The 16,473-nt window shown below is 35.5% G+C and overlaps 1 protein-coding gene across 1 annotated transcript; it reads left to right on the top strand.

Annotated features, from left to right (window-relative positions):
- The first annotated feature begins 13,073 nt into the window (after window positions 1-13,073).
- LOC122014504 (F-box protein At1g47056-like) lies at window positions 13,074-14,751 on the top strand. The gene has a single exon (XM_042570742.1). The coding sequence runs from the start codon at window positions 13,152-13,154 to the stop codon at window positions 14,493-14,495; it is 1,344 nt and encodes a 447-aa protein (XP_042426676.1). The 5' UTR covers window positions 13,074-13,151; the 3' UTR covers window positions 14,496-14,751.
- Window positions 14,752-16,473: the final 1,722 nt, after the last annotated feature.

The raw sequence follows: 16,473 nt of genomic DNA, 5'->3' as shown, positions 1-16,473 counted from the left end.
GAAGGTAACATTGATTGAGCCTACCCCTTTACATTATGGTAAAAAGCATGATAGTTCTAACTTATATCATTTTAATGCTATTTACCATGAAAATAGAAAGCATGATAGCGTTAAAGAAAAACATATAGCTTTTCATGCTAAAACTACTACACCTAAGGCTAGGAATGTAAGTAAAAGTCTAGGCAAGAACTCTAAGGATTGTATCTATAAGCCTAGGCACAAAAATGCTCATGAACTTAATGGAAAACCAAAAACTAAGGACTTAGTGATGGAAAATCAAGTCTTGAGGTCAAGACTTGATAAAATGGAAAAGACCCTAAAAAGGATGGAAAATATCCTATTAGGGCAAAATGAGCATAACCTAGGTTTAGGGGTACAAAAGCCATCCAATGACCATAGAGGTTTGGGATACAAACCAAAGGCTAAGAAGGATGTGCCCTCTTACCATAGAGTTCCATATAGTTATGGAACAAACCCTAGGTCTAGTGGTCAAGCCAAAAATACTAGGGAAGTCATCCCTAAGAGTATTTTTGCAATAAATGTGACTAAGACTTCTAAGAAGTCTAAGAAAGTCACAAACAAGGTCACAAGGGAGGTTATCCCTAGAGTTGACCTAGAAAATGTGACCAAGGCTTCTAAGAAGCCCAACAAGGTCACTAGGAAGGTATCTAGGGAAGTTATCCCTAGTGAGTACCTAGAGCATCCAAGGAGCACCAATAGGTGTTGGGTTCCTAGGAGCATCTTCTCTACCCCATAGATGGGTTAGAGAGTGTCAACTCCGATTAGAAGGGTAGTTAACCTGACTTTGAGGAAATTGATACACAAGGAGCATTTTCAAGGTTTTTGTTAACCTTTGAAAATGAAGTGGATCTTTGTTTACTCCTTGAAAGAGTAAAATGTGCCTAATGGTGGAAGAATTGATTTTAATCTAAAATGTCACAAATTGGGAAAACCTTGAGAAATACCAAGTTGGGATTTTGATATTCTCTTGGAAATTTAAGACAATCCGGGCCTTGATTTATGTAATCACTCTTGAGGGAAAATGGAATATGCCAACATTTGAGGACATGTTTATTTTCAATTGGCATACATTAAATCAAGGAAATTAGAAATGCCAATTTAGGCTTTGGCATTCTCTTGTAGCATTTTAGGGCAATCTAGGTTTAAGTTGTAAGTTTAGCTAAGACTTTAAGGATACTTAGATAGTTAATCTAGGTATATTTTATTTATGCTAAATCTTGCCATGATTGTTTGCCCATCATATGCCATGACATTATGTCTAGTTTTGCATTCATGTTTTATTATGAAAAATCCAAAAATACCATGTCATGACATTCATACATCATGTAGTAATAGGATATTTTCTTTTGAAAATTATTTTCTTTTGATGTATGTCATAACATATCATGCATTAAGTTTAATTCCTTGTAATTAAGGATGAATGGCATTTAACGACACTTATTGACAAGTGACATCCTAGGTGGATGACTAATATTTCTAAAATGCCTAGATAGATATGCATGATCCCTAGATTAGGGCAAAAACCAAAATCTACATCTCACAAAGACTATAAGGTGACTTGTATGTGATTAGTGCACATTAGATACAAGTGAGATGTTAGGATGATGAACAAAACTCAAAATGTTGATTTAGTGCATTCTTTTGAGTTTTTAGGTTCATCAAAATACATAGTTATGTGTTTTCCCATCATTGGGAAAGCTAATGTACAAGTCATGTGCATTATGCCCAAGGAACATGATGGGATATTGGTTTTGAAAATGTTTTTAAAATGTTTTTGGAAAACCTTGGTGAAGGCTATCTTTTGATAGTAATCACCATTGAATAGTTAGACACAAACTTGAAGAAAAACACTAAAGTTTTTGCAAGTTTTCAAGTTTGTGTCAATCTTTGAAAATATGATGTATTTTCATAGAAAGCTATTTTTCCATGATTAAGTATGCCCTAAATAATATCTACACGAAATTTCATGATTTTTGGATTTTTGTAGAATTTTCTAGGGGTTTCTGAAGTTGACTGAAATGGAATTTCAGCAACTATCAGAGCTCCGATCGATCCATGGATCGATTGGAGTGCCCGAATCGATCCGTGGATCGATTCAGAAGGCAAGTCTCGCGAGCAGAAGCTCGTTGGATCGATCAGCCGATCGATCTAGAATCTGAATCGATCAGTGGATCGATTCAGAAAGGTTCAATCGATTGGAACCCAACTACAATCGATCCAAGTTGCTGATTTTGGCTGGGAAAGCTTGATTTCAGCATCTTTGAACCTCTTTGAGTCTAGGTAACCATTCCAAACCCCTAAAATACATTTGTATACATACAAAGGGTGTTTTCATGTGAAAACAAGGATGGATTGGTTAAGGAAGGCTTCATTGAAGTTTAGGTTGAGGTTTGTTTCAAATTTTGAGTATTTGAACCTCAAAACTTCTAAATTTGGGTTTCCTAAAGGTTTAGGGATTCCAAGTCATTGTTGGTGCAATGACAGAAGTCACCACCATGTCTTTAGGGAGGGACTCTTTAAAGACATGAAAATTACTTTTCATGAACCTTGGAAGGTGGTTAACCTTCTTTACGAAAATGCTCATGTATGAGCTTTTGAACTTGAAATGGGAGTGGATATCCTCATTATTTCAAGTGGGAACTCAAGTGGTTAGATAATGCTCAAGGTTGGGTATTTGTCTACATTGAGGGAGAAGTTAAGGATAAATGAAGGGTATGGGACCTTCATTATCGTGTTGATCACAACGAGTGATGTTGTGAACAATGATGAGTAACTCTTCAGGGGGAGAGTCGTCAACAAATGGATTTGTTGATGTGTACCCAAAATTGGGGCATGGGTTGATGTGTGCCCAAAGATGGGTTGATGTGTGCCAATAGGGGGAGAATGAAAGGACCTATGAATGAGTGTAAGTTAGGCTTTCATTACCTAGAGGGAGTGTGCCCTCGTAGGGGGAGAATGAAGAGCTTAATTTATATGTTCATTACCTAGTGGCATGAAGATTGAGGCTATAGGATTAGCCTAACTTACAAGTGGTATTGTAAGTGTTATTGTGGTATTGTCAAACATCAAAAAGGGGGAGATTGTTGGTGCAACATCCCTCAGGTCAAGGTTGACCTGGGTGACCAAGCTGAGTCTTGGTTTGAGTTTAGATGTTTGACAATAAGAAATTGATTGAAGAAGAGTCAAATAGGTCAAGGTTGATCGGATACTTGACAGGGAAGTCCTGGTGAGTGAAGCCAGGCAGAAGGAAAACCCTAGTAAGTGAAGCTAGGTGAAAGTCCTGGTGAGTGAAACCAGGTGAAAACCCTAGTGAGTGAAGCTAGGTGAAAGTCCTGGTGAGTGAAGCCAGGCAGAAGGAAAACCCTAGTGAGTGAAGCTAGGTGAAAGTCCTGGTGAGTGAAGCCAGGTGAAAGCCCTAGTGAGTGAAGCTAGGCAGATGGAAAACCCTAGTGAGTGAAGCTAGGTGAAAGTCCTGGTGAGTGAAGCCAGGCAAGGGAAAATCCAGATGGATCAAGGATGATCGGACATCTGGTGTTGGGAAGTCCAAGTAGGTCAAAGGATTGACTGGATACTTGGCACGAGGAAATACAGATAGGTCAAAGGGATTGACCAGACATCTGATGGAAGTCCAAGTAGGTCAAGGGAGTGACCAGATACTTGGCATGAATAGAAAAGTCTAAGTGGGTCAAAGGGATTGACCAGACACTTGGTGGGAAGTCCTAGCAGGTCAAAGGAGTGACCAGATGCTAGGCATGATGTACCAACAGGTCAAGGTTGACCGGATGTTGGTTTGAGAGGCTTGGAACTTGGTTTTGGGCAAAAACCAAGTGTTGGATCGATCAGTGGATCGATCCAGGAGCTGGATCGATCAGTGGATCGATCCAGGCTTCTCCTAAGCGAACAGAGAGCCTCTGGATCGATCCAGATGTTCCAATCGATCAGTGGATCGATTGGGACGCGGCTGCTTCGCGCGATAAGCGCTGGATCGATAAGCTGTGTGATTGTTTCTGTATTTTCCGCTGCGTATCTTTGAAGAAACAAGCAACGCCAAGCACCGAGCGAACGCGACGAGCTATTCACCCCCCCCCCCCCCTCTAGCTACTTTTGGTCCTAACAAGTCCGAGGCAAACAATAAGTATATCCTGCAAAATAAGATGTTAGCACAGTTTATACTTTAATCAAAGAAGATTATGACTTAGATTCGGTCTTTCCGAGACCGGAATCTAGTCACAATCTCGACTTAGATATCCGAAATGGATCTAAGCCGGATCGACGCCTAATGTTCCTTTCCCGAGAACGCGTCCTCACAGTCACTCCCTTCCAGTGACTTACCTTTACTCACCTGCTAGACGTCCGGTCAGCCCTTCGACCCGTCTGGACTTCTCGCCAGCCATCCGGTCAGCCCGTCGACCTAACTGGACTTCTCGCCAAGCGTCCGGTCAGCCCGTCGACCCGCTTGGACTTCTCGCCAGCTATCCGGTCAGCCCGTCGACCTAGCTGGACTTCTCGCCAAGCGTCCGGTCAGCCCGTCGACCCGCTTGGACTTCGTGTGCACACTCGGTCAGAGTGTTAGATCACGACAAACCTAACTTAACCTGATTTGTCATTCATCAAAACCTGAGTTAGACCGTTAGTGCTAACCGCACCAACAGACATAACTATTAAAAGTCTCATAATACCTTATAAAGATATATTTCTTACCTTTGGGTTCTAATTTTTCATATTCATGAGTTTTATCATGAACGTAGGCAGCTGACTTCCAAGGTCTCAGATTACTTAAATTCAGCTTTCTGTCTATCCAACGTTCATGTAAGGTAGATGAAACTGACTTTGAGGGCACTTTGTTAAGTATATAAGGCACAGCTAATAATGCATCTCCCCAATAGGAGATTGGCAAATTAGCCTGCACCATCATAGACCTAACCATTTCAAGAAGAGTCATATTTCTTCTTTTAGCAACCATATTTCACTGTGGTGTTCCAGGGATAGTTAGCTATTAATAATCTCTTTCTCATTACACATTATCTTGAACTGATTAGATAAATATTCACCTCCGCGGTCAGTGCGCAAGGTTTTAACCTTATATTTCAATTGATTTTTAACTTCATTTAAGTAACGAATGAAGCAATCTAATGCTTCAGATTTGTGAAAAATTAAATACACATGACCAAAACGTGTGGAGTCATCAATAAATGTAATGAAATAAGAACGCTTATTTCTAGCCTTCAGATTCATTGAACCACAAATATCCAAATAAATTAATTACAATGGTGATTCAACCCTAATAGCCTTACCAAATGGTTTCCTAATTACCTTTACAGCAAGACAATGGTCACATATATACAGGTTAATATTAGCATGAATGTCAAAAAGATCCTCCTTAGCTAATCTTTTTATTCATTCTTGTCCTATATGTCTTAGTCTAGCATGCCAAATTTCATCATTAACATCAGCATTACTACTAAGAGCAATGTTTGAAAAATAATCATCATTATTATTTGGTTCTATATCAAGAACCATAAAATCATTTGTTACATAACCATACTCAATTAACACAAAGTTAATTCAAAGTTCCACGGCTATAAAAATTTACACTATAACTTAAATCAAGAAGACAAGTAATGGAAATCAGATTCCGTCGAATTTCAGAAGAATACAAGACATCATGTTGAAATAAGGTTCGCCCACCACGTAGGTTGAGCTTGCAAGTGTCAATTTCTTTAAATTTAATTCTTGCATTGTTTCTTACATATATTCATTTGTTGTCAGTTGGTACCCAACAATACTCCACATATGTAGCTTGATCATGAGCTACATGATTCGTTGCTCCTGAATCTATAATCCACAAAAGATAGGAATAAACTAACAATAATGTGCTTACAACATGATGCTCATGGAAAGAAGATAAAATTGGATCTACCTTTTTAGGCTTAGTACAATCCTGAGTAAAATGGTCCTTCTTGCCACCGTTAAAGCAAGTCAACTTGTTCTTAGGTCTTTGTCCATATTTCTTTTCTTTCTTCGTGATTTAGTTTTTCACAGCAAAAGCACTAGCCTCCTTTCCTTTTTCCCTTTCCTTTTTTAAACCATCTTTTCTTATTCTTGAAACTAAAACCTTCAACTACAAAACTTTGACAAAAAATCTTATGGATTCAATCCTCTCCGCCTCAAGTTCTACATGGCGTGAAACATCAGTGAAAGTCTTGATACTCACTGTGGGTCAGATTCTGCTTCATTGTTTCCCAAGAATCAGGAAGAGAATGGATAACTGTCTAAACTTTATCAGTCAACACATGACCAATAGTCTTAAGCGCTCTCGAATCATGTTACTCATATCTCTTAGATATTGGACCATGGTAACATTTGAGTGTTTTAACAGCTATCAAACACAATTGTTACTGACGGAGCTTACTGAGACTTACTCCACTAAATTTCTCTCTAAGGACTGCCCAAATAGTATGAGCTAATGGTAATGACTTATAGTCAAATATCAGGTCATCCATCATTGAACTAATCAATATTTCCTTAGCAATAGAGTTGGTGACATGTTTGCCACATGAGGTCGCGGTGTCGAACGCAGGGCTGTCGGGGCATAAATCCCTAGACCCTGTGTAACTCACTCCACCACCACTTCCCCGTGATTTACCCTCCCTCGTGATGGCTTGGAGTCGGGTGCGGCGGGGGCGCTGGGGGCGAGTGATTTCACCTTTTGCCACATAATATTATCCACTTTAGGTCTAAGCCCTCATGACTTTACTTTTGGCCTCTACCTAAAATGTCTCATACCAATTGGGATATTTACATCCTTTTAAATATATGATCTTTTCCAAATCTCTCCCATTTGGGATTTTGATTAAATGCCCAACAATGCTCCTCTCAAACGAATGACCATAATTACTTTCATGGTCTGAGCCTCCCCATGAGCATTTGGTTATCTTGACCTACTTTCGAGTAGTTTTGACCACCCTGCAACTTTGTTCAGGGTGACCCCACATGACATCTGGTCTGGACTATGACTTTGATACAATTTATTATGTCCAAAGAATATTTACATATTTTTATAATGACACGATGTTATCTAATTTGGACCTAAGTCTTCATAACTTTACTTTTAGATTTTATTAAAACATCTCATATATCTTTTTAAATGTATAATCTTTTTCATATAACATAAAATTTTGATGGTCTTCCAACCAAAATTTTAAAAAAGACATCGTATCTAGAAAACTAAATAGTTACTTTATCACTTAATTCTGGGTTGATATAAAATAGTATGTTAGTTTTTTAAAGCATAGAATTGATTCTTTTTTAATTATATAAACTCAAAACAAAGGGTCTTTCAGTCCATAATCCCTGATCTTTTTCTAGTTTCTTTTGTAATTTGTTCATCGAATCATGGTCAGAATTTAATTAAAATTAGCTATGATCTCTCTTAAATTCATCTTCCTATCTGAGTGAGTGATAATTTTGGATTAAGTCATGTGGTTGGAGATCGTTGGCGGTGGACGGGCCGCCCCCTGCTCGGCATCATACAATACCCATTGCTGACGACCTTCGGTCATCTAACTCAATCTAAAATTATAATCTAGACAGAAAAATAAAATTAGAAAAGATCATAACTAATTTTGATCAGATTTCAAGTGTGATCTAAAGTACAAATTACATCAGGGATAAAAAAAAACTAGGAATTACATGTTAGAGCATCTGGATTCACAAAAATGGCTGCTAATTTCTCTTCCATTTTGACAAATGTAGATTTTGCGTTAATTTTAATATATTTTTACAAATCATTAACTTGATGATTCGAAATTATATATATATATATACACACGACCTGAGGTTTTATTATTTCTTTAATTTTAAGTATTTTATTTTGATAATATATTTTTTTATAATTGTTTGAATATAAATATATCTATCAGAAAATATGATTTTAAATATGAAAAACGCATAAAAAATAGAAAAATATATTACTTTATAGATTTATTATTTGTACTAAAAATCAAAACTAAAAAAAATAAATATAAAACCAATTGAATGATTGCTAAAAATAATACTTTAAAATAATAATAAATCCAAAATTAAAGAGATACTAACCTAATAAAAAAAATCTGTGAATAGTCTATAAAATACTGTTCAACAATTATTGGCGAAGTTAGAATGACTTATTTACCTTGCTGATCCTGGTTAATCTAAAATGAAAGCCCTCCGACAAGTCCAGATCTCCTGAATCATTTTTTTTATGGTTTAGAAGATGTACCACTCATTTTTACGGTTGAATCGTGGTCGTAATCCAACCACAAATAGTTACGATTCTTTCTTGAGTTCATCGTCCCCACTAGGTTATAATTTTTGTTCGGAGCAGACGATCGGAGGTCGTTCGGAGGTCTCCGGTGATGGATAAGTGACTAGGTTACTGGACACTAAGCGAGGGTGTCCTCCGAACAACCTCCGGTCATCCGTTCCGAACAAAAATTATAACTTGGTGGGAACGGTGAACCCAGGAAGAGATCGTAACTATTTACGACCGAATCACGATCATGATCCAACCACAAATACAAATGACATATCCTTTGAACCATAAAAAATGATATAGAAGATCTTGCCTCCCCTCGGACTGCCTGTATTTTTTTCCCTCTCACGTTCTTTGTTTTTTTTTTAAAAATCCGAGCTACAGTTTGTTCTCAACATTGTCGGCAATTTGGATCTTTTGTCCTTTATGTCTCTGATCTTATCCTTAATTTTTTTCGAATGTAATTTATTTGAAAAAATTATTATATAAATTGTCTTAATTACATACCTAAATTATAGTTTTTTTAAAATTTTTTTTACCTTATCAATATATTTAATTGATTTTTTTAATTATGATTCCTAAAAAAACTCAATTAAATACATAATAAGATAAAAAAAAAAATTAAAAATTATAATTTATATAGAATTGAAACAATTTTTATGACAATTTTTTCAAAAAAAATCATTGAATGAACATTCAAAAAAAAAATGTATAAACCGAGAAGGAACCAAGTATGCTAAAACATGGTTCTGCCTTTTGTCAACCATTACTAAAAAACAAATAAAGCAATTTAATAATTTTATTAATTGAAAAAGATTTATTATCAAAATTTAAATTGAAATAAAAATTAATACTAATATTATATTTATAAAAATAAAAAAAAATGTTATATAAAATTTATTTTTAAAATTAATATTATTTTTTAAAAAAATATTAAAGATCTAAAATTTTTTTTTTTATTTATGCCTGAAAATGGTTAGGACGACCCTAATTGCCTCTTGCCCTAAGGTCAACATTTATCTAGTTGGCCCAAGTTTGCAGATGCCATCCTTCTTAGTTCTCTTAATGGTAATCTACTTTAAAGGTCAAAATAATTTTTTTATCTTGATTGTCCAAGGATGAATTATTTCTTCACAAGTTTGTTTAACATGTTAAGCAAATATAAAATAGGACAATACGCTAGTTTTGTACTTTCTAAATTTTTCAAAAAATAAAAATGAAAACATATCTGGTAAGCTTAAAATAAATTAGGTATTTATGCTAGTATGACTTAGTATTTAGTTAAAATTGAACCGAACATAATTAATCGAAACTGAATAAATACATTTTTATTTAATTAATCAAATCCACTAAATTTTTCATTAAAAAAATAGATCAAACTAATAAATTTTTCAATAAAAAAAAACTAAACTAATAAAGTATCAGTTAATTTAGTTCAAAACTGAATAGATAGATTCATTTAATAGGAATTTAGGGATTATTTTTTTATTTTAATTTATTCCATTTCACTAAATAAGAGATTTAAAATCAAAATCAAAATTAAAGGATGTAATATTTGATGGAAATTTTTTTACCATTACTAACGTATATTTTTCTAAGTGCAATTTTTGGTTGGTTAGATAATTGTGTGACATATACTTTCTTCCAAATTCTCTTAATTTACCTTAAAAACTAAAGTATTTAGATTGCCCAAGTGATTACATATTATTTTTCACAAGTTTATTCGCATGTTAAATATCATGAAATAAGACAATATTAAAATTGAACCAAACAGAATTAATTGAAATAAATTAATTTGTATTTAATTAACCAAACTAAATTTTTCAATAAAAATAAAATAAACTAAACTAATAAAATATTAGTTAATTGAATGAAAATTGAATTAATCAAATTTTTCAATAATGATAGTATTGTGGCAGATTTACCAATTAATTAGGGATTTATAAATTCACTTGTTTAGAAATTTACTATTTTATTTTATTTTGATTTATTTGGTTTAATTAAATAAGAGATTTTAAAATTAAAACTAAATCGAATTAACCGATGTATAAAAAATATTTTTTGTATTATATAAGGTTATTTCATAAATTGATACAAATTATGTTACATTTAAGTATATTGTGATCCTAGTGTGCGGACTGTAGTTTTGTTTTTAATTAGATAGTAGTTAAATTTTAAGTTTAATGAGTTAAATTTTAAGTTTAATGAAATTGTGATATAAACAATTGTTAAATATAGAAATTAGTGAATGCCCTGTGTCCTCAGTAGTAAATTGTGAGTATGTCATTAGTTTGCTGTGATTGAATGCATATTTATGAATATGTTACGTTAACATGGCTAGTATATTCATTTTAAAATCTAAAAACAATTATACCATTAGTAACATATATTTTCTCAATTTTAAAGTGCAACTTTTGGTTAGGTGGATATTGACTTCCGGATATTAATAAACTTCCTTCTCTCCATGAAATTAAATCTACCTTAAAATTCAAAACAACTTTTGTATTTGGATTGCAATGGTTAATTACTTACCGTGATTATTCTTTAACAAGTTTGTTCAACATGTTAAGTGCAACATGAAATACAACAATATACATATGTTGCTGATTGTGTACTTTTTGAATTTCTTCCATAAATAAAAACATATGATAAGCTTCAACTAAATCAACTATTTATTCTAATAGGACTAAATATTTGGTTAAAATTGAACCGATTAAATCGAACAGAATGAAATGAGTTTGTAAAATTTGAAGGGAATGAGCTTGTTTACAATATAGAAATTCTAGCAATCACATCACATTGCATATCTGATAAAGATGAAAACATAAAAGTGGTGAATAATGCATATTTTGAGCAGCTTTTATGTAAAAATTTTCATGAAGTATAATTATATTCTTTTATGAATATGTAGCTCCATCATGAAATCTATGAGAATGACATTTAAGTTAATCCAGATGGTCCAACAGATTCAATTGCAAGCACTAGAGTAAATGTCTAAGGTCTATGCTATGTCTCTATTTTACAAGTAAAAAAATATAGAAAAATTTAATATACCCTACATTTCATAATGATATATACTGTTTATTTCAAAAATTTAATAGGTATAAACATTTTGATGAAGATACCGATATAAAATTTATTACGCTTCAATATTTCAGTATATACCAAAATATTAAATAATTTTTTATGAGAAGAACCATTGGAATTTAAAATTGAAGGATAAATAAATTTAAAAATATATATATATTTAAGATTATTTAATAATTTTAAATTTATAAATGTTATGAAATTTATATCATATAGAAAAATTGATATACTAATATTTTGATATATTGAATTATCGGTACGATAATTTTTCTTATATTAAAATTATCATATTCAAAATTCGGGATACAGTATACTCTTTCTGTTGATTGTGCATCACCTTGCTAGAGATACTTGCCACAACAATGACTTGTAGTTGTTGAATTTTGTTGAAAAATCTTAGTACCGTTTTTATTTCTGCAATTATTATATCTCATATTTGTTGTTAAAGATAGATAACTGATGTCTTCCTTGTAAATCCATCCAAACCATTGGTGTCTCTAGACTTACTCCACATCATGAATTTGTTGTATGAAGTTAAACTGAGTTGACTCTTTTGGAATGGGATGTTCACTTCTGATCTTGTTTGGTACAACCTAAAATAATCGTTGTTGTTACAAATTGAGAGGTCACTCATGTGGTCCGTCAAGGGGTGACACTCACTCGTGTGGTCATCCATGCGTGTTGACCCGAGCTATCGTGGTCATTGATGTGGATCTTATTCACACAAGTAGGTGACACTTACAAAGACCACTTCATACTTCCTTTTACGTTCCTCTTTGTTTCTTCACTACTTGACGAGGAATAATGCTAACAATGTCGGTCTCCTATTAACGTTCATTCATCACACAGAGATAGAAAAAAACGTAAGGATAAAGAGACATCATCAATTAAAATAGGCAAATAAAATAAATGTTTTTTTTTAATTTAAAAATTACGATATGTTCACAATCTATTTGATGATGTAACACAATGTTACATTAGCATCATTTTAACCGTTTGAAAATGGAAATTTAACAAGCTCTATTTAAAAAAGAGTAGTTGTAGATATAAAATTTTTACAGGTTGATATTATATTTTGAAACAAAATATAAATATTTACCGTATTTAAATTTTAAAAATAATTAAAATGACATGTTGTATTTAATCATTTTTAGCCTCTTAACTATTTAAAATACCATTAAACTTTAATGGCCAAAAGCATCTATCTATTCATTTTTTAAAAAAAAAAATCAACAATTTTAATCAAAATTTCTATATTGTGTACTCATTTTGAAAATATAAGCAAACTATATGTATATAATAATTTAAACCAATGTTATCACATTTCATATAAATTTATTTATGTTTTTAAATAAAAATGTATCAAACTCAATTATTTTATTTTTAATTTCATATTTATGATTTTTAAAATTTTATTTTTTAATTTTTATTAGAATTGACCATTGAATATGCATAACATCTCCATTATTTTTTATTGATCTTTTTTACTTTTTTTTATCAATTATTATTTATTTAATTTAAATTAATAAGTTGTATAGTTAACTAATTCCATTTTTTAAAATACATAATAATAAGGAAACAGAACCATTGTAACATGTTTTTGCATTTTAGCCCGTCTAATATAACAAATATCAATATCTAAGAAATAGAATTAAAAAAAAAATGGAAAGAGTCAGAGGCCAACCATTGTAACCTGTTTTCTTTCTCCAACGCCTTGCCTCCTTTCCTCGCCATCGTCGCCGCCGCGTAAATGGCCGGCGATCCACCCCGAGACTTCACATTGGACCTACCTGACGACTGCCTGGAGATCGTATTCCACCTCCTGGGGGCCGATGACCGCAAATTTTGTTCCCTCGTCTGTCGTCGCTGGCTCAAGGTTGAGGCCCACACCCGCCGCCGCCTAACCCTCGATGCCCAATCTTCCCTCAGCGAAGCCCTTCCCTCTCTTATCGCACGATTCGATGCCGTCTCGAGTCTCTCCCTACGCTGCGACCGCCTATCCGATAGCATCGGCGATGATGCCCTCGATCTCATCGCCCGCAGCTGGCCTTCCCTTGCCCGGATCAAGCTCCGATCCTGTCGCCGCGTCACCGACCTGGGCATGTCCGCCCTCGCCGCTGGCATCCCTTCTCTCCGGCGCCTCTCTGTAACCTCCTGCTCCTTCGGCACCGCCGGGCTCGACGCGGTCCTCCAGGGGTGCCCCTGCCTAGAAAATCTATCGATCAAGGGCCTTCGAGGCCTTTCCAACCTTCCCCACCAGGTCGTACGCCTCGCAGCCGCGTCATCCGCCCTCCTCTCCATCTGCCTCAACGAACTCTACAATGGCCAGTGCTTCGCCCCGCTCATCGCCGCCTCTCCAAACCTCAGAACCCTCAAAATCATCCGCTGCTCCGGCGAATGGGATTCCCTCCTCAAGTTGATCGCCGAAAAGGTCCCACAAATCGTTGAGATCCACCTCGAGAAGATCCAGGTCAGCGACCAAGGTCTTTTTGCCCTCTCCTCCTGCCCGGACCTGGAGGTGCTCCGCCTCGTCAAAACCCCTGAATGCACCGACGCCGGCGTCATTGCGATTGCCGAGAAGTGCCACCGCATACGCAAGATCCACATCGATGGCTGGAGGATGAACCTGATCGGCGATTACGGCCTCATGGCCATTGCCAAAGGCTGCTCGGAGTTGCAGGAGCTCGTCCTGATTGGTATAAACCCGACAGTGCAGAGCATGGAGGTCATTGCGAGCAGCTGCCGGGGCCTCGAGCGCCTCGCGCTATGTGGCTGTGAAACCATTGGCGATGCCGAGGTCGCTTGCATTGCCACCAAGTGCACGGCCATGAGGAAGCTCTGCATCAAAGGCTGCCCGGTGACAGACCGCGGGTTGGAGGCCCTCGTCGAGGGTTGCCCCAATTTGATGAAGATCAAGCTGAAGAGGTGCAACAGAGTGACTCGGCAGGGCTTGGACCGGTTAATGTCGGCCCGGGGTACGCCGCTGGCTGTCAGCTTGGACGCGATGAACTTGCAGGAGTCTGATGTGGGCATGAGCGAGAACGGGATGCTGGAAAGTGGAAGCGAAGAAGCCGTTTCTTCTCGCGCGGACTAAACCGTGCATGATCTTGGATCTTCCTCGAAGTAGTAATGATAGATCTTCACTGATAAATTCAAGAATGAGGAGGAGGTGATGATTCTCATCCTTGGCGAAACTGGGGTATAATCTGTTGTTTGTGAAGTCATGATCGAGCTTCACTGAAAATTTGTTGTTTGTGCTGCTCTATATAATGTATGCTGGATAAACTACTTGCTGCTAATGTCTCTGTACATATTTCTGTTATAATGATTTATAACCACATTCCTGCTAATGGTTAATATGCATTTGCCAAGAACGTCTCGTGCAATAGAACAGTATTGTCTTCTTCTGGTCTACAACTTACAACCTAATAAAAAAAAAAATAGGTTTGAATATTTTTTTAGCGCTTAATACTGTAATCCAACTCTTAACAGGGAGCTTAAAAAAATATGGACTTTGTGTTGCCGACTATATATACAAATATAAGAATGTTTATTTGGGAGGAGAAGAGGGAAGGGCAATGACGGAGTTAGAAATTAGGTTATACCCGGGCTAAAAAGGCCCTAGGCTGATAGTTTATTTAAAATTTGAGAAATATGAAAAAATAATTAATAAAGTAAAATGGTATTCGGGTAGAGCCCCGGTTGATAGTTTACTTAAAAATTGAGAAATATGAAAAAATAATTAATAAAATAAAGTGGTATTCGGATGGAGCCTCCAGGCTAAAGTACGGGGTACAGCAAAACTTGCCTCCACCCTTGGGGAATACTAAATTAGGAGAAGGGGAATTTTGACCCTTGTTTTGGATGGAGTGAGTTAAGGAGGGGAAGGGGAGAAAAGGATAAACCTTACCCTTGCTTGCATGCTCAAGAATCAACACAATTTTTTACACACTGATTACGAGTTTAAGGAGAAAATACCAGCGGCTACTCGTGACTTCCTCTCGGCGGTGACACGTTGAGGCCGCAATGGCTCCAATGGAGTGCAAAGACTGCAGTGGTGGCGTCCGTTCTGACGAACTTGATAATAGCGACGAAGCTTCTGCGCGGAGAGAACAGTAGGCGGTCACGCCGGCAATGAAGCATGGAGAAAGAGAGGGAGAATTGTTGTGGGGTTGTCGGAGCTCGACTGGAGGGCAGTGTGGAGGTGGCATGCCGACGGAGGGGAGGTTGTGAGAGTTTGTACATGGGTAGGAGAGGAAGAGGAACGATGATGGGAAAAGTTTAATTAAAACTTGGATTTTAATTTTTGGGTTAAGTTTTAATCAACTCCTCATTTTAAAAGAATATATATATATATATATATTTTTTTTTTAACTTTATATATTTAATATTTATTTTCCTCTTTTTCTTCCAAACAATATAACACATATAACCTTTGTTCCCTTTCCCTTCTTAAATAAAAGAAACATAAATATTTTACTTTCTCTCTCTTTCCCCTTCTCTTACATTAATGATTCTTTTCTCACCCTATCTAAACATAGGCTTAGGTGAGTAACCATAGACAACATTCGACATGGGTGATTTAACACGACCAAAATTTATTTTTTTAAATTATATTTCATCTACTGAAACAATTTTTCTCTCTTTTTTCATAAATTTAAATAAAATTCTTTCTTTTCTCTCTTTTAATTACATGCAATAATCATTATGTGTTGATTTGTTAAATATCAACATCACAAGTTAATTACACCAGTCACTGCTATGTAGGTAGTGTTGGCTTTTAAAAACCTTAAAGACCAGCACCATAAGCGATTTAAAGACCAACATCCAATATCAAGAGGGTGCTGGTCTTTAAAACCTCAAAAACCAACACCCAACCCCAAGGTAGAGTTCTTCTTTAAATACCTTAAAGACAAGCGCCATCAAGATGTTGGCTTTAAAGACCAACATTAGCACCGCTTGGTGTTATTTTTTAAAAAGCACCACATTTGTACTATTTTTTAAAAAAACATCATCACTTTGATGTTATTTTTTAAAAAACACCTTAGTGCATTGGTATTGATTTTTAAAAA

Source organism: Zingiber officinale, chromosome 1A, assembly GCF_018446385.1.
Source record: "Zingiber officinale cultivar Zhangliang chromosome 1A, Zo_v1.1, whole genome shotgun sequence".
NCBI lineage: Eukaryota > Viridiplantae > Streptophyta > Magnoliopsida > Zingiberales > Zingiberaceae > Zingiber > Zingiber officinale.
This window is presented reverse-complemented; position numbering and strand designations above follow the sequence as displayed.